Source organism: Rana temporaria, chromosome 5 (genome assembly GCF_905171775.1).
Source record: "Rana temporaria chromosome 5, aRanTem1.1, whole genome shotgun sequence".
Lineage (NCBI taxonomy): Eukaryota > Metazoa > Chordata > Amphibia > Anura > Ranidae > Rana > Rana temporaria.
In genome coordinates, this window is record NC_053493.1 from 316,328,177 (window position 1) to 316,351,309 (window position 23,133).

Sequence of the window (23,133 nt, forward strand, 5' to 3'; positions counted from 1 at the left end):
TTCGCAGCTCCCAACTGTCCCTGATTTCGAGGGACTGTCCCTGATTTGGAGCAAAGTCCCACTGCCCCTCTTTCCTCCTCATTTGTCCCTCATTTTGCTCTGATTTTTATACCGTATGTATCGGCGTATACCGCGCACTTTTTTGCCCTGAAAATCAGGGCAAAATCGTGGGTGCGCGGTATACGCCGATACCCGCTTTCCCGCGCCGAGTTTTGAATACTGCGCCGACATATACCGAGCGCAGTACACTCGGGTATAGTCGGGCAGTCTCGGCTCCTTCCGCGCTCACGTCCTGGACGTACAGGACGTCAGCGCGAGAGTTGCCGAGCATTGCCAAAAATACACGAGTGTACTGCGTTCTGTATATGTCGGCACAGTATTCAAACTCGGCGCGGGAAACGAGCGGGGAGGACGCGAGGACGCCGCAGAAGGACGCCGGACCTGACGAAGAGGACACCCGAAGCCGCAGAAGGACGCCGGACCCGACAAGGAGAACACCCGAAGCCGCAGACAAACGCCCGACCAGACGAGGCCGCCGGTGGACGCCGCGCAAGACTCCAAAACTGTAAGTACAAAAAAAACTTTTTTTCCACAGGATTGGCGGTAACTTTAGGGGTGCGCGGTATATGCAGGAGCGCGTTATACCGCGATAAATACGGTAGTTGTATATAAAATGCACTTTTTATCTTTCAAAAAGTGTTTCCCACTTCTCAGTGCTAAACCTTGCATCCAATTTCTAAATTGCTACATTTGTACATTTTAAAAGCCAATATAAAGAAATAATAGTGGTAAAAAAAAGCCTTTGTGGATTTAATTAACCTTTTTATTTGGTTAATTCTCCTTTAAGAGGGTGTGGCAGGAGGCGTGTCCTATGCCTACATACATTTGCTAGTAGGTGTCCCTCATTCCTATCTCAAAATGTTGGGAGGTGTGGACAATTGAATCACTTATGCCGCGTACACACGATCAGTCCATCCGATGAGAACAGACCGATGGACCGCTGTCATCGGTTAACCGATGAAGCTGACTGATGGTCTGTCGCGCCTACACACCATCGGTTTAAAAACCGATTGTGTCAGAACGCGGTGACGTAAAACACAACGACGTGCTGAAAAAAACGAAGTTCAATGCTTCCAAGCATGCGTCGACTTGATTCTGAGCATGCGTGGATTTTTAACCGATGGTTGTGCCTACTAACGATCGGTTTTGACCTATCGGTTAGGAATCCATTGTTTAAATTTAAAACAAGTTTGCTTTTTTTTAACCGTGGTTAAAAAACCGATGGCGCCCACACACAATCGGTTTTGACCGATGAAAACGGTCCATCAGACCATTCTCATCGGTTTAACCTATCGTGTGTACGCGGCATTATAGGACTGTTTTTTTTTTAAGTAAAATCCAAAAATGGTACAATGAACATCAATCATATTTTTCACAGAATTCATCAGTTAAACCATCTACATGGCAGGGGGGTCAGAGTCATGCTCAAACACTGCATAAGTTGGCTTTGTAGACCATAATCTTTTTCGTCATACATGCGTGATACTTCTTGGCCAGATAGTGTGTTCTGTGGAGTAGGACTCGGTTGGAAAAGAGTCACAATCTTCCCTGAAGGAGAAGGTAATCCTGTAGTGTCAGACAGTTCAGAATTTTTAATCAGTACCTATAACTGAATTAGTAAGGTTATCCTTTTGTTTCATGTCATCAATGTGATAGAGCCATTCTTGTATTGGGGATGCGGATTGGCTTTATCAGTTTGCAGGGATGGAAGAGTGTGCTGCGCTAATCTTGTGGTCCACAATTACATTTTTGTTGATTCCTTTGGTATAGGGTGATTAGTACATTTTGAGTGATGGTGTGGGCATGGGTCCAGAAAGCTTTGTGGACTGAGAAAGACCAAAAAATGCTGAGCATGTCTCTGTTTGGGGAGCCATATCTCCAGTAGGCATCTGGGAGGGATGATTATACAGAGTGCAACAAATTGGGGGGTCTCTACCAGCAGGTAATGGTTTTATAGCCATATTCCTGGTATTTGTTTTCCATGGATGATTTGTAGGCGAGGGTTATATTTTGGTTCATGCATTAGATAAGGTATTTTTCCCATGTGTCTAGCAACTGTGGGATTTGGTAGGTCTCTTGGAGAAAGAGTTTGTAGAGGGGGCCTGCAGTAAGGACTAAAGATATGTGAGAGCTTGAGTATCCACATAGGGTCTGTGGTATGGTAGGAGGTCAGAACAACTGACTCAGCCAGGAAGAGTTCCTGATGTGGGGCTTGGTCTCTACATCAAAGGAGAATAAATATCTTGGTATGTAAGCAAAGTGGGAAGTTTGAGTTTCCAAAGACACAGAGAGGTGAGAGGAAACGAAGATATTCCACAGGTGGTAAAGGCTTGTTTGCAGAATGCAGACAAGGCAGTCGGAAGCTAAAGTAGGGTGTTATCGAAAGTTTGAGGATGGAAGCTTCTGGCTACTGATGAATTCAATGATGTTCAATGGCAAATTGTTTAGAGATCCACTGCTTCTTGGATTTGTGTCTGCACCAGTCAACAACTCATGCTTGATACACCTTAATGTCTGGGACTGAAATTCTGCCAAAGATTTTCATCCTGTGAAAAATGGTGTGTTTAATGTTGCCTGGTTTATAGGACCCTACAGATTTGTTGTGGATTGATTGCACTGACTTGAAGAAAGTTTGAGGGATGCAAAATGGTATTGTCTTGAGTGGGTAAAAGATCTGTGGTGGTATATGTTGTTTGATTATATTGCATCTTCCTATTCATGAGAAACTCTTTTTCACCCATTTTTCACCCAAGGGTTGTAAACCCTTGTTTTTTTTGTAAATAACAAACATATCATACTTACCTCCACTGTACAGAGTGGCCCCGATCATCATCATCTGGGGTCCCCCAATGGCACTCGCGGCTCCTCCCTACATTGGTAAACCCCCTAGGAGAAGCACTCTCCCTGGGGGTTACCGTGCGGGTGTGCTCCCGAGTCCAGCATTTGCATCCATAGATACAGAATGCTGGACTCGGCCCCGCCCCTGGAGCCCACGTCATTGGATTTGATTGACAGCAGCGGAAGCCAATGGTTGCGCTGCTATCAATCTATCCAATCAAGGGCCGAGAACCCCAGCCAGAAAGGTAGAGCGAATCTCCGGCTGGGGAACTAATGGCCTCAGGTGGGTTTAAAATGGGAGGCGGGGGGGGGGGGGGCTGCTCAGTGACAGAAGTTTTTTCACCTTACAGCATCCTAAAAAAACACAAGGGTTTACAACCCCTTTAATATGTGTGCAGCCTTTTTAAAAAAAAAAAAAGTTTATCTTATTACTGCATAAGGTGTCATCTGAACATGTTGAGTTTAAGCGTTAATGTGGACATTTCCCTATATGTTGAGAATTTGTCTAGAGGTTTGGAGGTTGAGATGTTGGGATTGCTAATTCAGAAAAGCTAGTTGTCTGCTGATGTGGAGACTTTGTGACTGCCTATCTATATCCCAGTTATATCTGGATTTTCCCTGATTGTTCATAGAAAGAGTTTGGGCATCAAAATAAACATAAGAAGGGAGAGAAGACATCCCTGATGCATCCCATTTCTAAACTGAAATGTTGCAGAGAGAAATCCAGTAAGTCAGAACTCTGCTGATGGGAAAGAGTATGGGGGCCTATCCAAGCATACTGTATGTGGGCCCAGTCCAATAGTTAACAATCAACCTTCATGAAAGTCTTCTCAACATCAATAGAGAGGATACAGGATAGGGTGGCCTTCAATGTGGCTGAGTGGATAATGTTAATGGTACAGAATGTGCAATCTCGGGCCTCTCTGTTGGGCATGTAGCCCACTGAGGCACCAATGCCAGGCAGTAGGTGATAGGTCCTGGGTGGATAGTGTATAGACCACCGGAGGATTATCAGGCCTCGTACACACGACCGAGAAACTCGACAGGCGAAACACATCGTTTTGCTCGTCGAGTTCCTTGTGAAGCCGTTGAGAAACTCGACAAGCCAATTTTCTCCATTCCCGTCAAGGAAATAGAGAACATGCTTTCTTTTTGGCTCGTCAAGTTTCTCGACAGTTTCCTCGATGAAAATCTGGACACGGCCGGTTTTCTCGGCAAAAAAATATCTCCCAGCAAGTTTCTTGCTGGTTTTTGCCGAGAAACTCGGTCGTGTGTACAAGGCCTCAGAGTCATATTGCATATGCCTGAGCATGTGGCCAGGTTAAGATGGCAGTGTTTGATCAGGAAAAACACAATTCAGGTGTAGGTGTTGTGACCGAAGAATAGCTGGTGGACATGTAGACACTTATTGTTTGGAGGGGCACCACTGGGCTAAAATCCCCCCAGGAATCAGAATTCCTTTCAAGAAGTTGTCCAAGGCCTCTAGTATAGATTCAAGAAATGATACTTGGTTGTAATTGGGCAGGTAGGCGGTGGCAAAAACCTTATAGAAATATTACTTTTGATCCTATGCTAAAGGTGGGTGCGTATTGCACAGCACCTTGATTAGAAAGCCTGTGTTTGTTTACTTTAACTTGATTGAATAGTGTATTTAAACTGCATTTCTGTGTCTAAATAATTGCCTAGTCCCGTACATGCATTATTTTTAGGGCTATGATTTTTTTTATTTTTTTTAGGGCTATGTTTTTTTTAATATATGAATTTTGATATGTTGAATTCCTGAACATGACTCATTTAGATTTTCAGCTATGTTATATTTGCTGAAACAGCAGCAACAAGTGAGTGGTGCCACACAAAGTGAACTTGTGGCTTTACCGCTAGCAATGGAAGTTGTGGCTATACAGGATCCTTCCTTTCCTGAGTTCTAAGTTTACAACAGAGGAGGCCGCATCACTGCTGAATCTTCTTTTTCTTTCAATACAATTTACACAGTGAATAATACAAAATACATTACGTATTAGACATGATGGGGGTCGCCAGACCTTCCAGCTCCAGTTCCTCTTCTAGAAGGGGCTTGACACGAATCACATTTATTTTCATCCTTGTTATATTTAATTCTATGTTAGCAGTGTGTCCAAATTTAATTAACTAATGTAGCAACATAGTCTTATGCCCTGTACATACAATCGGATTTCTGATGGAATAAAATCTGATGGATTTTTTCGTCGGAATTCCAATGAAGCTGACTTTCATCAGTCTTGCATACACACTATCAGACTAAATTCCGACCGCCCAAAACGTGGTGACGTAAAACACTACGACGAGCCGAGAAAAACGAAGTTCAATGCTTTTGAGCATGCCTCGACTTGATTCTGAGCATGCATGGATTTTTCCCTGATGGAATTCCACACAGACAATCGGAATTTCCTATCGTTTTTTTTTTTCATCGGAAATATTAAAACATGTTCTATTTTTTTACACCGATGGAAAAAAGACTGATGGGGCCCACACACGATCGGCTTGTCCAATGAAAAAAGTCCAACTGACTTTTTTTATCGGAAAAAAACTGTGTGTGTGTACACTGTTTTATAGGGACTCTTTGCAAATTCCCTGGGCACATCAACTGTACCTATAGCCAAACTTTGCAGGTATTTAACCACTTGCCCACCGCAGTACGAGAATTAACGTCCTCCCATTTGTGCGGTGATATCTGAATGATGCCTGCAGCTACAGGCATCATTCAGATATCACCGTCTTCAGCCGGCGATTCTGTGCACAATAAGAACGATCAAAGCGGCAGTTCCGCCGCTTGATCGTTCTTATAGGCAGCGGGAGGGGACGTCCCCCCCTCCCGCCGCCATCCGGTGCTTCTCCGGGCTCTCCCGTGCCATCCGGGGCCCCGGAGAGCGAATCGGCCGGCGCTCGCTGAAGAACCATAGAGATAACTGGTGACCAGATGGTCACAGTCATCTCTATGACCGTCGGAGGTCCGGGCGTGACGTTATGACGTCACGCCCGGTACCCGAAAGTAAACAAAGCCGCAATCGCGGCTGTCGGTGTGAGATCGGTGAATGTTTTTTCACCGATTTCATGCTTGTAAGCCTGGAGGAGAGATGTGGGGTCTTATTGACCCCACATCTCTCCATAAAGAGGACCTGTCACACTGATTCATATTACAAGGGATGTTTACATTCCTTGTAATAGGAATAAAAGTGATAAAAAAATAAAAAATAAAAGTGTAAAAATAAAAAAATGAAGTAAAATAAAAATAAAATGAATATATATTTTTTTTAAAACGCCCCTATCCCCGGTAGCTCGCACGCAGAAACGAACACGCATGCAAGTCCCACCCACATATGTAAACGCCGTTCAAACCCCACATATGAAGTATCGTCGCGTGCGTTAGAGCGTGTGCAACAATTCTAGCACTAGACCTCCTCTGTAACTCGAAAATATTAACCTGTAAAAAAAATTAAAGCGTCGTCTATGGAGATTTTGAAGTACCGAAGTTTGGCACCATTCCATGAGTGTGCGCAATTTTAAAGCGTGACATGTTAGGTATCTATTTACTCAGCATAACATCATCTTTCACATTATACAAAAAAATTGGGCTAACTTTACTGTTTTGTTATTTTTTAATTCGTGAAACCGTTTTTTTCCCAAAAAAAGGTGTTTGAAAAATTATTGCGCAAATACCGTGCGAGAAAAAAAGTTGCAATGACTGCCATTTTATTCCCTAGGATGTCTGCTAAAAAATATATATATAATGTTTGGGGTTTCTGATTAATTTTCTAGCAAAAAAATGTGATTTTTACATGAAGGAGAGAAGTGCCAAAATAGGCCCGGTTGTCAAGTGGTTAATGTCCAAAGAAAGTGTTGTATTATGATGATTCTGCAAGTGACAGCTGTTCATTAATAAATGAATGTTGTAAAAATAACTGTCCGTTCCATCTTTCCCATGATAATGAAACCAATGTAGGTCTCAGGAAAGGGCATACATCAGAATCCATTGATATTTTATATGCTCTCTGTTGAGATACACCTGCAATATTGGAAGAAAACTAATTCTATAAAAAAAGGTCATTACTTAATACTGTTCTTGAATACATATAAAGCTCAATTGTGTAGTAACAAATCTCATATGGCAGCACACACACTGCATTCACATGGCATTTACACACAATTAGTAGTATGTTTACAGTGCTTTTCATTTAGAATGTTTAGCATTTAGGTGTGTTTGGGGTTATTTTTGAGATAATTCATGTCATTTATGACGGGCTGAATGGAAAAAAACTGTAACAATCTGACGTTAGTACAACAATCTTCCTAGCTGTGTTATTGTGTGCTAACAGAGGGACGGCCTCCTGTCAGAACACTCTGGTTAGCGCTCTCAGCCATTGGCTGGGAGCACTGATGGGGAGCCAATCGTCAGACCTTTTTTGGTCATGCCCCTTCAAACGGGCTGAATGCCACCCATCATTTGGCTCATGTGTACTAGCTTTATGGAATATCATAGCTTCCAACTGTCCCTGATTTCGAGGGATTGTCCCTCATTCAAAACAAAGTGCCTCTGTCCCTCTTTCCTCCTCATTTGTCCCTCATTTTGGTCTGATCCATATAGCTGTATATAAAATGCACTACCTATCTATCAAAAAGTGTTTTCCAGTGCTAAACCTTTCATCCAGTTTCTAAATTGCTGCATTTTTAAATTCCAAAAACCAATATGAAGGAATAGTAGTGGTAAAAAAAGCACTTGTGAGTTTCCGTGACTCTCCATGGGCTCAACCTTTGGGATTTGAGCATTTGTGTGGTCACCAATCTTACCTGGCTCTCAGCACTGTAAACCACTACAAAGTCTTGCTGGGACTCTCTATCTCCGACTGTGAACAGCTGATTACCTTCTGCTGCCTATCAGTATCAGAGTTTTACATCCGCCTGCTACAATGCTCAGATCCCATCTGCCCTAAACAAGTGCTGTTACCAGCCTTGAGTACGAATCCTTTTCTCCCCCTCATTTGCCGCGGGGGGTTATTATTCAGCGAGCTCCATGGTAGCCCTTGACCCTCTGGTGATTACCTCCTGAAGAAGCGGTCTTTCCGCGAAACTGGTAGAGGTCTCCCTCGATCTTACCTCACAACAACAGACACTATACGGTTTTTCGTTGTTATTATTATACTGCTGTAATCAGTGTGAGGTTGATTGTCATGGCTCTGTTTTTAAACTGTATATTGTTTTATGTATAATAAATGATTTTTTACTGCACTTACCTGTGTCATCAGTACCGTGAAAGTCCATATATAATATTTTTTTGGGGTGATAGTTATTTGGGGTTTGCGGTACTAGCAGCCGCTACCACTCTATCCTCCAGTTCCTTTTTCACTTGTGGGTTTAATCAATAATTTTTTTTTGTACAATTCTCCTTGAAGGAGGGCATAGCATAGGTGTGTGTCCTATACCTACATACTTTTGCTAATAGGTGTCCTCATTCCCATATCAGAAAGGTATGGAATATTTGCAGAATAATTGTTTCTGTGGATGGTCAGTGGTCAATACCCACTGTAGGTTCAGTGACTGGACACATGCAGATTCAATTATTGGATACAATACAGGTGCTTTGAACTGGAACCCAGACCCTAGTAAGGAGACTGCTTGACCACATTTAAAGTAAACCTGTTTCCTTCTAGTTACAAGCCTATCTCTGGCCCTAACTTCCAGAATCACTAATCAGGAACAATTCTGCAGCCAGGGAAGTCAGAGTCATGAACTCATAGGGGATTGCAGCCATTGTATCAGTATACCACTCAGTCAAATAGCCTTTTCAAATAAATAGTTCACCAAATGGCAGACAATGTTTTTTTTGAATTTGTACAAAGCCTGACAAAGTTATCTAAGGTATCTTGGAGGCTTACATCTTTAATAAGGTAAACCAGAAGTCCAGTCAATGCTATTGAAGCTTAAACCTGCTCCGACCCCCTAATTCTAAGCTCTATACTAACTACCCTGTAAACTAAGCAAAGATGCCTATACTTACTGTACCTATTCTGAAGGCACTCATGCTCCGGTAGGTACCCACGTGGTGGGTGCCTACCCACGTGGGTACCTACCGGAGCATGATGGGACGGTGAGGCCTATATAAATGGGATGCAAGGCGCGCTTCCATTATTGCAGCGAGAAGAGGCATCGGGTCAACATCGGAAGAAGGGAGAAGAAGAGAAGAGAAGAAGATGACGTCACAGAAGACCGCGCTGGCTGCCTGCTAGTAATTGAGCTAACACACGAAGATAGCAGGCAGCCAGCGCTGAAGGAGAAGGCACCGGACAGCTGGAGAAGAACCGGGGTGCGCCGAGTCAACAGCGGAGAGCGGCGAAGATACAAGAAGACCCCCGGAGAGCGGAGAAGACCCCCCCCGGAGAGCGGAAGAAGAAGCCCCCCCCCCGGAGAGCGGAGAAGACCCCCGGAGAGCGGAGAAGACCCCCGGAGAGCGGAAGAAAAAGCCCCCCTGGTATTAGAGCTAAAGAAGACAGGGGGGGCCTCCGGAGCAGACTAATAAATGATTTTAAAAACCCTTGTGTTGTGTGTTTAATAACTATCACTTTGCCTCCAGGTGAATGGGTAGGGGTACGATGTACCCCATATCCATTCACTTAGGGTGGCGGGCCGGTATCTGGGGGCCCCCTTATTTGAGGGGACTCCCAGATTCCGATAAGCCCCCGCCCGCAGACCCCGACAACCAACGGCCAGGGTTGTCGGGAAGAGGTCCTGTCCTCATCAACATGGGGACAGGGTGCTCTGTGGTGGGGGGGCCCGCAGTGCGCCCCCCTGCCCCAGAGCACCCAACCCCCCTATGTTGAGGGCATGCGGCCTGGTACGGCTCAGGAGGGGGGGCGCTCGCTCGTCCCCACTCCCATTCCTGGCCTGCAAGGTAGCGTGCTTTGGATACGGGTCTGGTATGGATTGTAGGGGGACCCCCTACGTCGATTTTTCGGCGTAGTGGGGTCTCCTTACAACCCATACCAGACCTAAGGGCCTGGTATGCTCCTGGGGGGGGAACCCATGCCGGTTTTTTATTTTAAAATTGGCATGGAGTTCTCCCTCAGGAATGCATGCCGAGCGACGCTGTCAAATTATTATTTTTTTTTCCCGACGCAACTTTTTTTAGCCGGCGCGATCCACAAAACTTGGCGTAACGTAACTTCGCGCATGCGCAGTACGGCCGGCGCGGGAGCGCGCCTCATTTAAATGGGACTCGCCCCATTTGAATAGGAACGCCTTGCGCCGGCCGGATTTAAGTTACACAGCCTGAAATTTCTAGGTAAGTGCTTTGTGGATCGGGCACTTAGGTAGAAATTTTAAGGCAGTGTAACTTAAATGGGATTTTTTAAGTTGCGCCAGGTTTTTGTGAATCTGGCCCACAGCTTCCATGTAGCATTCGATATACATACTTTAAATATCACCACTTAATAGATGAATTTGACATGTATATTGGAGTTTAACTTTAAATCAATTCTCAAGGCAGGTTGTGCAGGAAACTGTCAAAATTTGAACCATGTATGGCTTAAAGTGTAAGTAAACCCCCCTATCGTTTTCAGTCAAGGAAGCTGCCATCTTTGCCTCTGTTTAATCTACAACTGCCATGATGCTGTACATGTGATCAGTTATTACACCAGCCATTGGGTGGTTTGACAATTTGGTTGAGAGAACAACCAATGGGAGAGTTACATTTCTGGCACGTGCCGGAAATGAAACTGGTTTATGGATAGGTTTACTTCCGCTTTAAGCCTGGCAGATGAGGATAGGCTGAGTGAAGTCAGAACTCCTGATGTGCCTATCCGTTCCAGGTCAAGGTCTTATGTTTTGAGCCCACTGAAACTAGCATTTTTTTTAAGTGAAGGTCAAAGTTGTCAGCCTTCATGCTTTTTCAATATAAAGTGCCTTGAAAAAGTATTCCTACCCCTTGAAATTTTCCACATTTTGTCATGTCACAACCCAAAACGTAAATGTATTTTATTGGGATTTTATGTGATACGCCAACACAAAGCGCACATCATTGTGAAGTGGAAGGAAAATGATAAATGGTTTTCAATTTTTTTTACAAATAAATATGTGAAAAGTGTAGCATGCATTTGTATTCAGCCTCCTTTACTCAGATAGCCCTAACTTAATAAAAGTGGAACCAATTGCCTTCAGAAGTCACCTAATTAGTTAATAGAGTCCGCCGGTGTATAATTTAAACCTCTGTTATCCTCTAACAAGCCTTCAGAGGTTTGTTAGAGGACCTTATTGAACAAACCACACTGTGAATGCCAAGGAACACACCAGACAGGTCAGGGATAAAGTTGTGGAGAAGTTTAGAGCAGGATTAGGTACTAAAAAAATATCCCAAGGTTTGAACTTCTCACGGATCACTGTTCAATCCATCATCTGAAAATGGAAAGAGTATGGCACAACTGTAAATCTACCAAGACATGGTCATCCACCTAAACTGACAGGCCGGGCAAGGAGAGCATTAATCAGTTACACATGGTAACTCTGGAGGAGCTGCAAAGATCCACAGCTCAGGTGGGAGAATCTGTCCTCAGGACAACTATTAGTCGTGCACGCCACAAATCTGGCCTTTATGGACGAGTGGCAAGAAGAAAGCCATTGTTGAAGTCCCATTTGCAGTTAGCGTGAAGACATGTGGGGTACACAGAAAACATGTGGAAGAAGGTGCTCTGGTCAGATGAAAATCGCTGATCACAGACGCCCTCCGTCTAATATGACAGAGCTTGAGCTATTTTGCAAAGAAGAATGGGCAAAAATGTCACTCTCTAGATGTGCAAAGCTTGTAGAGACATCCCCCAAAAAGACTTGCAGCTGTAATTGCAGCAAAAGTTGGTTCTCTTTTGAAAACTATTTATCATTTTCCTTCCACTTCACAATTATGTGCCACTTTTTTTTTGGTCTATCACATAAAATCCCAATAAAATACATTTACATTTTTGGTTGTAACATGGCAAAATGTAGAAAATGTCAAGGGGTATGAATACTTTTTCAAGGCACTGTAGGCTTCCTTTAACAAGTGTTGATTCTTTGCAGGGCTTTTTTTTCACAGAAAATAGGTGTAAGTACTCCCCACTTTCAAGTCTCTCCTTATCTCTACCCCCACCCATTTCTGATCACCATCCCTTGTCCCACCCCCTACCCACCTAGTATCATTTTGTGGTGCTAAGTAATTTGTGTAGAATGTATGTATATTTGATCCTATGCAGCCATGCAGCCAGCAACAATACACCCCTCCAGCAACAATAGATTACCTCCTTCCTCATCTGGCAAGAATATAGTCTGACACCATTATTTTGTGTTACTTTTTAGATTCCCTTTGGCAGCCACCATTGGTTCAACATTTTTGAACACCAGCATTTCATGTTTCTGTGTCTGTGGGAGGGTCTTGCTAGTGCACCCCGCCATAGTGCGGCTATAGATCACCTCAGTTCCCATGACGGACCAATTTTCTGGTCAGGGCTCCATACTCACCACACCTACTGTCCAGATTCCATGTACTGTAAGTACCCAAGGTGGGCTCTTGTGTCCCATCACTTATTTTCTCTGACCAGTAATCAGACCAACTAATTATACTTCATTATATATCCCTTAGACATCCTGAGCATCAGCCCCTGATGAGTGTAATGATACACGAAACACGTCGGGCTTCAGAGATGCAGTCACATGCCCTTACCGCATCAACTCAGTTGACAACACAATTATCTACCTCCTTATATTTTTACTGGTTTTAATATCTCCATTTAGCACCTCTTTAGCGCTTGTTGCCATGCGAAATCTGTACATATGTAAATTCATTGATTGTATTCGTTTATCAATACAGACCACTATGTGGCGCCTGGGGGCAGCAGGGCGCCTAGGGGCGGCAGCGACATGGAGTCCCCCGATGGCCAGTTAAGAGCGGTAAGTTGCTTTCTGTAATCCGCTCGCTCGTTAACAAGTGATTGCGGCGATGTCGCCGAAATCACTTGTAAAATGTGTGCTGCCGTCCATCCTCCCCTTCTCCCCACATACCTCTTTCTACTGGCTCTGTCTTTGGGACTCCGTCCTCCACCAGGCCACCGAGTCTGTCTCCTGTGACTGTCCCTGCCGCCGATGTACACAGTGAGGAGGGTGAGCTGTGCTCTTCCCATCTCAGCTGTGACAGGAGTTCTAGCACAGTGCTAGGACTCCTGTTTTGGAGGTGACAGGGTCAATAAAGAGAACCTGTCACCTCCACTTGCTATCACACAGGGAATTGTTTTCTCCTGTGTGATAGCAATAAAGTTAAGTAAAAAAATGTTTTTATAAAAAAATAAAAATTAAAAAATAAGAATACATTTAATTATTAAAATAAAAAAGTAATTAAAAATTAAAGAATAAAAAAATTATATTAAAAATAATAAGAAAATAATACAAAAAGACAAAAAGTAAACGACAAATCACAAAATAAAAAAAAAGGGATAAAGTAAAAAAAGAAACAAAAAATATTAAAACTAACCGTGCCGCCCCTGCCATCCGGTTGCCATTCTCCGTTGATTTGGGGGGGGGGGGGGGGGTCGGTTGGCGGGGAGGGGGTGCATTGCAGAACCTGGCCTTGGGGCGGCAGGGAGAGCAAATCCGGCCCTGTGTATGTGTGACTTTAGGGAATTTCATTTATTAGAATGTTGTTTCTCCTATGTGATCTCTGTTTGGAGATGTGTCATGCGTTTATGATGAATAAATATGTACCGTTTTATACCTACACCATGTCTACAGTCTCACTCAAAGTCCCAAACTCCTGCATTACTTCCTTGAATCAGGGATGGAGGTGCACCACATATGCACCTCATCTAAAGGTGGGGGGGGGGGGTTGTGAAGTTACTATGGATAAAGTGTGAGTATGGCAGTTTATTGGGCTGGACAATCCCCATAGGTTTTATACCTCTAGCACTTTTACATCAGATGCAAATACAAGTGATGGTGCTGTCCCATTCTGTTTTTCTGAGATACCAAAATGCTGTAAGCTTGCTTACATCGTAAGGATGTACTAATCACATATGTGAACTGGACTATGTTATTGAATGGTTTAGTTCAAATCTATACAGTGAACTGCAGTTAACTTTGAAAGCATATTCCCCAAACCCTGCACAGTGTGATTTATGTGCAGTGTAGTGAGTGGCATGCTCTTCAGGAAACCTTCACCACACTAAGACCACAGCTGGAAAACCATGGGTCTTTCTTCCCATGTAGGTGTGAAGGAGCTCTCAGGCCAATGGCCAGATTTTTAACACAGGCACTTGATATACTTCTGCTTTCAAAGCATTAACTGTGTACATGTTACTTCAAATCCCACAACTATCCATCACAGAACACATACAGCAATGGCGAATCTTGTTTGCATTGTGCCCGTTGATTTTGACGTACCTGAAATACAGGCAACCACTCAACATTGAGCAGGTGATTAGCAAATTGTTACATTTCCCTTTGTGGCCAATTACTATTATAATTAAATACCCAGACGGTTCTAATGTATCTGTTGAGTTTTTAAAAGAATTGACTTGAATGGAAAACTGTAGGCCAATGGCCCCTAAAGTAGCATGCAAGACTTTCCAACATCCCAGGACGCATTGGATGAAAGAAAAATCCTGGATCGCCGCACTCCTCAAAAAACGATGTCTTTATTCAAAACATGAAAAAAGAACAAAAATTCAAATGGAAAAAACAGCCAAAATTCATGCAGTCAACCAAGAAGTGGATTAGGAAAAAAGAGCTGACATGTTTCGTATCCTGTGATGCTTACTCGTAGCTACGAGTAAGCATCACAGGGACTGGGGCAATACTGGAAGGGCGTGTTTTTTCCCCCCACCAAAACCCAATAGTACTGCCCGTTACTCATGGGTATAAAAGGCGATGTACCAGCCTCTTAGAAATATTATTTATTTGCAAGCACTTCTGCTCTTTACATATAAACAAACACAAGAAAAATATCCCAAAAAATTATTTTATTTCTTTTATAAAAAAGACTTAGAAAACATATACGCCATTCATTCTTCAAGTTGGTCTGAAAGCTGCACGCAGCTTTACGCATCATTCCCACACACACACACACACACACACACAAACATATATAAAAATATAGCCATTTACAATATATTCACATATTTTACAGAATTATTATAAAAAAAGGCAGAGGGTTTGTATGCAGAGACCGCTGAAAATGTACAAGGCATTTTCTTTGTGCACTTCAATATCTACAACCTAACCCTCCCATAAACCCTCGATTTTTGCACTTGCTCCCATTTAAAAAATATGTAAAATATCAAAAGTTTTTGCTGTGCAGAAAATGTACATTTTTTTTTTCTTTTCTTAAGGCACGTGTCCTTTAAGGCAGAACTTCTTAACTTGGCCATATGATTTGGGTTTGATCGTTTGCATTGAAGTAAAGTCTTACGAATGTTCATTGTCATAGCAAAACAGTGATAATATAAAACAATTCTGACCAAAAAAAAGGCACCTGAGATTCTGAAGAATTATTAAGGCACTGTGAAAGAAAATACTATCCGGCTGAAATGGTTTAGGCAAGAATTTGATCTTTATCTCTGTAGGCATTTTTCTCAAAAGTCACATAAATCTGAAGCTTAGAGGGCTTTTGCTTCAATGCTGAAAGGTGCCGTTCCCCATTCGGAATGTCAAATCCATGGTAAAAATGGCTTTGGTTTGATTCTTTGGTAGGCAGAGGTAAAGGACCTTAGGATTGTCCCCAGGCTGTGTAAAGGAACCCTGAATAAGGCATGTCAAGTCCTGACTGATCCGACAGCGTGCGCTCATGTGTTGACTGCCGAGTGTCAGTGTGCTACGCAACAGCCAGACTCCTCGTGCTTGTGCAGTAGGGACATTCTGGAAAAAGTTTTGGAACAGCTTTTGCATTGATATTTCTTCACATCTGAATGGGTTTGCAAATGGGCTCTTAGGTTCGACCTGTCTGCGAAAGCTCTGTTGCAATGTGGGCATGAGAAGGGCTTTTCTCCTGGAAGGAAACAAACAGATACTGTGTTAAGAAAAAAAAAGCTTCTCAATACATATGTATATTTTCTTAGGAAAGTCCTGTGAGGTATTCACTAGAGGAAGACACTGGAAAAGACTGTCTAGCTACACACTGTGGGGGGATTTACTAAAACTGGAACACTCAGAACATAGGTGTGCGCAGCCTATTGTATTAGGGTGTGCGCCCCAAAGCTCAAACACACATGCGTGTATATATATATATATATATATATATATATATATATATATATATTTTACAATTTTTCAGGAGCCCCACTGGGAGGCTTTGGTGAAAAATCAGGGGTCTAAACAGACCCCTGATGTGAGATGTTTGAGATAGAGAAAAGGACTGAAGGCAGAGATTCCCCAGTCTTAGAGCCCGTTCACACAGGGGCGACCTGACCTGTCAGGCGACTCAGCCGCTTGACAAGTCGCGGTCCGCTCTATTCAATGGAACCGTTCTAATAGGAGCGACGCAAGTCGCTCCGACTTAGAAAAAGGTTCCTGTACGACTTTGGGGGCGACTTGCATTGACTTCAATACAAAAGTCATTTTGCAAGTTGCCTCTCAAGTCGTCTTGAGATCGCCTTGCCAAGTCGCCCCCAAAGTCGTGCCGCCTGTGTGTGAACTGGCTCTTACTCTGCAGCAGGGGGGATCTGCACAGGGCGATTAGGGTGTGCCAAGGCACACCCTGTGTGCACGCCTATGACTCTGGTGCAGATGTGCATGGTAGCCAATCAGCTTCTAACTTCAGCTTGTTCAGTTAAAGCGGGGGTTCACCCTATCGACAGTAAAAAAAAAAAAATTTTTTTCTTTTACCTTTAAATCAGGCACTGTAGCGCGAGCTACAGTATGCCTGTCCCGAATTTTTTCCCCCCATACTCACCTTGTAGTCGTCCATCGAAGATACCGGGGAATGGGCGTGCCTCTGGAGACGGAGGATGATTGACGGCCGGCTCTGGCGCGTCACGCTTCTCCGGAAATAGCCGAAATAGGCTTGGTCTTCACGACGCGTGCGCATAGCCTGTGCGCACGCGCCGTGAAGAGCCGAGACCTACTCCGGCTGTCTTCGGGGAGAGTGACGTGCCAGGGCCGGCCGTCAATCATCCTCCCTCTCCATAGGCACGCCCATTCCCCGCGGGAGCCGGAATCTACGATGGACGACTACGAGGTGAGTACGGGGTTAAAAAAATCGGGACAGGCATACTGTAGCTCGCGCTACAATGCCTGTCTCGATGGTAACATCATGGGATTGTGGGTGAACTACCGCTTTAAGCTTTGACAATGAAACCTGGAAGCTGATTGGTTTCTATGCACAGTTGCACCAGATTCTGTTTGCACCAGTTTTAGTAAATCTCACCCACTTGCTCACCTTATTATGTTAGAAGTAAAGGCAATGGTGATGTACAAAGTGCAATAACCTGCAGCAAATAGACTTTACTAGCTCTTAATACAATGCTAAAGTGTTGCTGAATTTTTCACAGAATTAAGTGTATTAAATAGGTGCTCTTTGAAGTTTGGAATCAACAGCTTGCATTACAGAACAGAACTGCTCAGGTCCTCCAGGGTGAACCTGGCACAAAATAACTTATCACAGTCAAACAAAATCTCCTGCGCTCAACAGTAGTGCGATGGCAATGAAAGAAGCCTGGAATTCCTATGGCTCCCAGTACATGACCAGGCCTTGCTGCCCTCCAAGGGTCAGGGGATACCCAGGGCCGGCCCTACCACGGGACCCGATGGTACCATTGTACCAGGCAGCACTTTCAGAGGGGCAGCAAATTGCCGCCCGCACGCCATCCCATTCCGCCAGCTCCGCTCCACTGTGGGGTTAATTGCATGAATAGAGCCATAACAGGTCCTTTTTATACTCCTATACATGTAAACAACCATAACAGGTCCTCGTTATACTCCTATATACATGTAAAGAGCCATGATAGGTCCACTTTAGTTATCATGATATAAAATAATGGATGTGGGGACATTTTGGTGGGCGTAATTTTTTTTTGGGGGGGGGGGGGGCAGCATTTCATTTTTGGTACCAGGCAGCACAATGTCTTGGGCCGGCACTGGGGATACCCAATAGAAACACTGTAAAAGAATGAAGAGAGGGCGCACCAACCTTGCACATTACCCAAGTAATTACTTGGGTAATGCGCAAAGTTGGTGCGCCCTCTCTTCATTATTTTACAAATTGACTTATGTTTGCCATACATGGATCAAAATTTTAATTTGACAGACTTTCGATCCCAGTATGGGCTAGCCCAGGGGTGGGCAATCTCGGTGGTGAAACTGCAAATCCCATCATGCCTCTGCCTCTAGGAGTCATGCCTGTGATTGAGTTTGCCCTCGACTGGGCTAGCCGGTTGTACACAAGTCGATCTATCAATCAACTAGCCTGTTGGGTTTTTCCCGAACGATCAATGCTGCCGGCTATAGTGGGAAACACTGATCATTGTATTCTGCAGACAGGGAAGGCTCCCACCAGCAGAAGGAGTGACTCCCCCATCCAACATCAGATGTGTGGAAAGGGTTATCAGTTCAGGATCAAAACAAAATGAATGGATGACCAGCCTCAGTGTGTAGTATCCAGTATACAACTATATAGAAGTCACTTGATTGGAGAATGCCTTACAAGACCAACAGAGTGTCCCCAAAATGTTTGCACTTGTTGTAGATCATGGGTCTTCAAACTACGACCCTCTAGTTCAGGAACTACAATTCCCATCATGCCCTGGTCATGTCTGTGAATGTCAGAGTTTTACAATGCCTCATGGGATGTGTAGTTCCGCAACAGCTGAAGGGCTGTAGTTTGAGGATCCCTGTTGTAGATCATATGGTGCTACTTGTACAGTGCTTGCAAAATATACTGAGCTGCTGGGCTAAAGTGCATTTCCCACAATGGAACTGAATTAAAAAATATGAAGGACTGGACACTATGGGGCTGATTTACTAAAACTGGAGGGTTCAAAATCTGGTGCAGCTTAGAAACCAATCAGCTTCCAGGTTTTATTGTCAAAGCTTATTTGAAGAAGCTGAAGTTAGAAGCTGATTGGCTACCATGCAGAGCTGCACCAGATTTCGCACTCTCCAGTTTTAGTAAATCAACCTTAAGGCTTCATTTCCATGGCCGTTTTTAGCCTTTTTTTACAGCTTAAAAACGCCTGTCCATGTTTTTTTTTTGATCTGGAGCTCAAAAACACAGCGGTAGCGTTTAACGTCTGGCGTTTTTACAGCTCTAACGCTGGAGCTTCAGAACGCACTGGTCCTGGTTTTTTTTTGCAGCTTAAAAATGGCTCAGCCATCTACAGCTCAAAAACGTCATGGTGGGCATGAGACCATAGACTAACATGGAGAGCCGTTTTCAAGCTGCAAAAAACGCTCAGAAAAGTGGCTGTAAAAACGTCCATGGAAATTAAGCGTTATGGGTAACAGTCCAGCTTCCATAGTCCATGCCCAATGACTATTAGGGACACACTGATCGCTGTGAACCCTTTGACAACCTACTACATGGGTGCTCAACCTGTGGCCCTCCAGATGTTGCTGAACTACAATTCCAATCATGCCTCAGCCTTTGAGAGTCAAGCTTGTAACTATCAACTTTGCAGTGCCTCATGGGGCTTGTAGTTCTGCACCAGCTGGAGGGCCACAGGTTGAGCACCCATGACCTACTTCAATACCAAGTACAAGTTCATTGAATACATCCTATTCCTGCAGCCATTCCCAACATTCCCCGCTGCTAATGAGTAAAGTGCGCAGCCTATTACCTGTGTGAGTTCGGATGTGTCCTTGCAACAACCAGGGTCTGGAGAACGCCTTTCCGCAGATCTTGCACACACAAGGTAACGTATGGGTCCTGATGTGCATCTTTAGCGCTCCCAGGCTCACGTACTCCTTTTCACAGTATTTGCAGCTGAACGATTTCCTAGACTGAGCGTCGCAGTGGAGCTGCTTGTGCTTGGCCAGCCCGGAGAAGGTGGAGTAGGTCTTACTGCACAAGCTGCATAGAAACTTTTCCACATCTATGGCATGGGGGTCGGAAAGTTTGGACTGGATCCTCTCCTCCTCGTCGCTGATCGGGCTCTCTGAGCCGCTGTGGTCTTTGGATGAGCCGTCCGATTGGGGAAGGGGGCTGGCGCGTCCCAGCGATGAAGGGTAGGCCGACAGGGGTGACAGGTCATTGGGCAGGGGCGGAGGGAGCAGGCTAGTCCAAACTGTGATAGGGCTGTAGGCGACCGTGCTGAGGATGTCTGCTTGGGGGATCACTGACACCGGGTATCTTTCATATAGGAATGGAGAGATGATCACTGGAGATACAGAAGGCATGCAATAATAATGAGTATGTAGAATAATAAACAATATAGTGACAGGTATTTATAGCAAATTACAACGACATTTGAAAAATACAGTCTTAAAAGCTTATGATCATCAGTAGGCAATCACGGTGCTTACTACAGCATTTATACAGTGTGAAAGGCACTTACTGTAGAGGAAGACAGACGAGTTACAACACTACGAGGATCTGAAGGGCCCTGGTCATAGGAGCTTGCAATCTAAAAGCTTAACACTGGGCTGCACACTAACACTTTAAAAAGTCACCCAGAAACTTGGAAGAACTAGACAAGAATCAGAAGACTTCTATATATAAGCGAAAAAGTTAAGACATGACTTATTTCATATTATTAGCACTGAGCTGCGCACTAACACTGTATATAAAGTCATTCAAAGTCTTCTAAGAACTAAGAAAAGATTCCTGTGTATGGTTCCCAGGAGAGAAATCAGGGCACACCTGGGGGATTTACTAAAACTAGAGCAGCCAGAAACATGTACATGGCAGCCAATCAGCATCTAGCTTCAGCTTGCCAAGTGAAGCTTTGAAAATGAAAGCTAGACAGTGATTGGTTGCCATGCACATCTGGATGCTCCAGATTCTGGTTGCTCCAGTCTTTGTAAGCTCCACTTTGCAGCACTTTTCATATACACAAACAAGCAACTAAGAAGTGTGATGATCAGAAGAACCCTGCTATGACCTGAGATATGATCACTAGAGACGCTATATCGCTTGTTTCACATGTAGAAACGCTGAGCGCTAACACTGTACAATGTAATCCAGGAACTCGGATCAGCTAGAAAAGTTTGCCAATTAGAAGGAAACTTCAAAACCTGGAGCAGATGTGCAGGGCAACCAATCAGCCTCAAGCTTTCATTTTCAAAACGTAACTGTACGAGCCTGAAGGTAGAAGCTGATTGGTTGTCATGTGCAGCTGTTCTGGTTTTTAGAAATTCCCCCCTATGAATCAGTTGAGAAATCAAGCCACACATCCCTTCTTATTTCATATGTAACAACACTGAGCTGTACACCAACTCCATACCAAGAGATCCATTCCAGACAGGAGAAACGTTTGGTGATCAGCAGAGAAAACATGAATACTGAGCTGTACATCATCACTATACACAGCAATCCATTCATTCAATTCATGATGGAGAGGTAGGTGATCGCCTCTGTATGCATGGTTGGTAGAGGTAGGTAGGCAATCAGAGGGGCCCTATGTATGAATGGGAGGTGGAGGTAGGTAGGTGATCAGAGGGGCCCTATGTATGTATGGTTGGTAGAGGTAGGTAGGTGATCAGAGGGGCCCTATGTATGAATGGGAGGTGGAGGTAGGTGATCAGAGGGACCCTATGTATGAATGGGAGGTGGAGGTAGGTAGGTGATCAGAGGGGCCCTATGTATGAATGGGAGGTGACAGTAGGTGATCAGAGGAGTTCTCTGTATGGATGGATGATGGAGGAAGATGATCAGAAGAGTTTTCTGTATAAATGGGTGGTGGATGTAGGTAGGTAGGTGATCAGATAAGCCACCTGTATGTATAGGTGGGGGAGATGTGTAGGTGATCAGAGGAGTTCTCTGTATGAATGTGAGGTGGAAGTAAGTAGATAATCAAAGGAGCCCTATGTATGAATGGGTGGTAGAGGTAGGTAGGTGATGAGAGGAGCTCTCTCAATGGATGGGTGGTAGAAGTAAGTAGGTGATCATAGAAGTTCTCTGTATGAATGAGTGATAGGTGATCAGAGGAGTTCTCTGTATGAATGGGTGGTAGGTGATCAGAGGAGTTCTCTGTATGAATGGGTGGTAGGTGATCAGAGGAGTTCTCTGTATGAATGGGTGGTAGAAGTAGGTAGGTGATCCTAAGAGTTCTCTGTATAAATGGGTGGTAGAGGTAGGTAGGTGATCAGAAGAATTCTTTGTATGAATGAGTGGTAGATGTAGGTAGATGATCCTAAGAGTTCTCTGTATGAATGAGTTGTAGAGGTAGCCGGTAGGTGATCCTAGGAGTCCTCTGTATAAATAGGCGGTAGAGGTAGGTAGGTGATCATAGGCGTTCTATGTATGAATGGGTGGTAGAAGTAGATAAGTGATCCTAGGAGTGAATGGGTGATGGAGGTAGGTAGGTAGGTAGGGTGTAAGTACCTGTGTGGCTGTCCAGCTCCCCATAGTTGGGCTTCTTGGAGGAGTTGAAGTGTTTCTTGACCAGGAAGGATCGCGGCATCTTGGGAGGGGATAGAAGGGCTCCTCGGTCCGCTCCCTATAACATTGTCCGCACACTGGATGGATGAAGGGTCTCTGCTCGGGCTTCTTGAAAAGTGCTGTAAATAGTTGAGTGAAGTGCAGAGGGGCGGGGCCCGATCGGCTCCTCCAATCGCCTCCTCTATAGCGGGGAGCCCTCTCATACATCCAGCGTGCGGAGTTGGGTGGGAGGGGGTTCGGGGTGACCATCCAATGATTGTCAGTGAAGGGGCGGGGTTGCGGGTACAGCTCCTCCCCGGAGAGTGTCATGGGCTGTCACATCCTTAGCTGTGCGGACGGGGATCGGAGGGACCTGTGTGTGTGTCGCTGTACTCCGGTCCTCTACTCCCTGTGCTGTACACTGTGTGTGTCGCTGTACTCCGATCCTCTACTCCCTGTGCTGTACACTGTGTGTGTCGCTGTACTCCGATCCTCTACTCCCTGTGCTGTACACTGTGTGTGTCGCTGTACTCCGATCCTCTACTCCCTGTGCTGTACACTGTGTGTGTCGCTGTACTCCGATCCTCTACTCCCTGTGCTGTACACTGTGTGTGTCGCTGTACTCCGATCCTCTACTCCCTGTGCTGTACACTGTGTGTGTCGCTGTACTCCGATCCTCT

The 23,133-nt window shown here is 44.5% G+C and overlaps 1 protein-coding gene across 1 annotated transcript; it reads right to left on the reverse strand.

The window, feature by feature from the left end:
* Positions 1–14,886: 14,886 nt before the first annotated feature.
* On the reverse strand, positions 14,887–22,616 carry SNAI2 (snail family transcriptional repressor 2). The gene is made up of 3 exons (XM_040354177.1): positions 22,418–22,616; positions 19,713–20,252; positions 14,887–15,928 (listed from the first exon to the last, which is right to left on the reverse strand). Exons 1-3 carry the CDS (start codon positions 22,494–22,496, stop codon positions 15,747–15,749), a joined length of 801 nt encoding a protein of 266 aa, XP_040210111.1. The 5' UTR covers positions 22,497–22,616; the 3' UTR covers positions 14,887–15,746.
* Between the last annotated feature and the right edge of the window lie 517 nt (positions 22,617–23,133).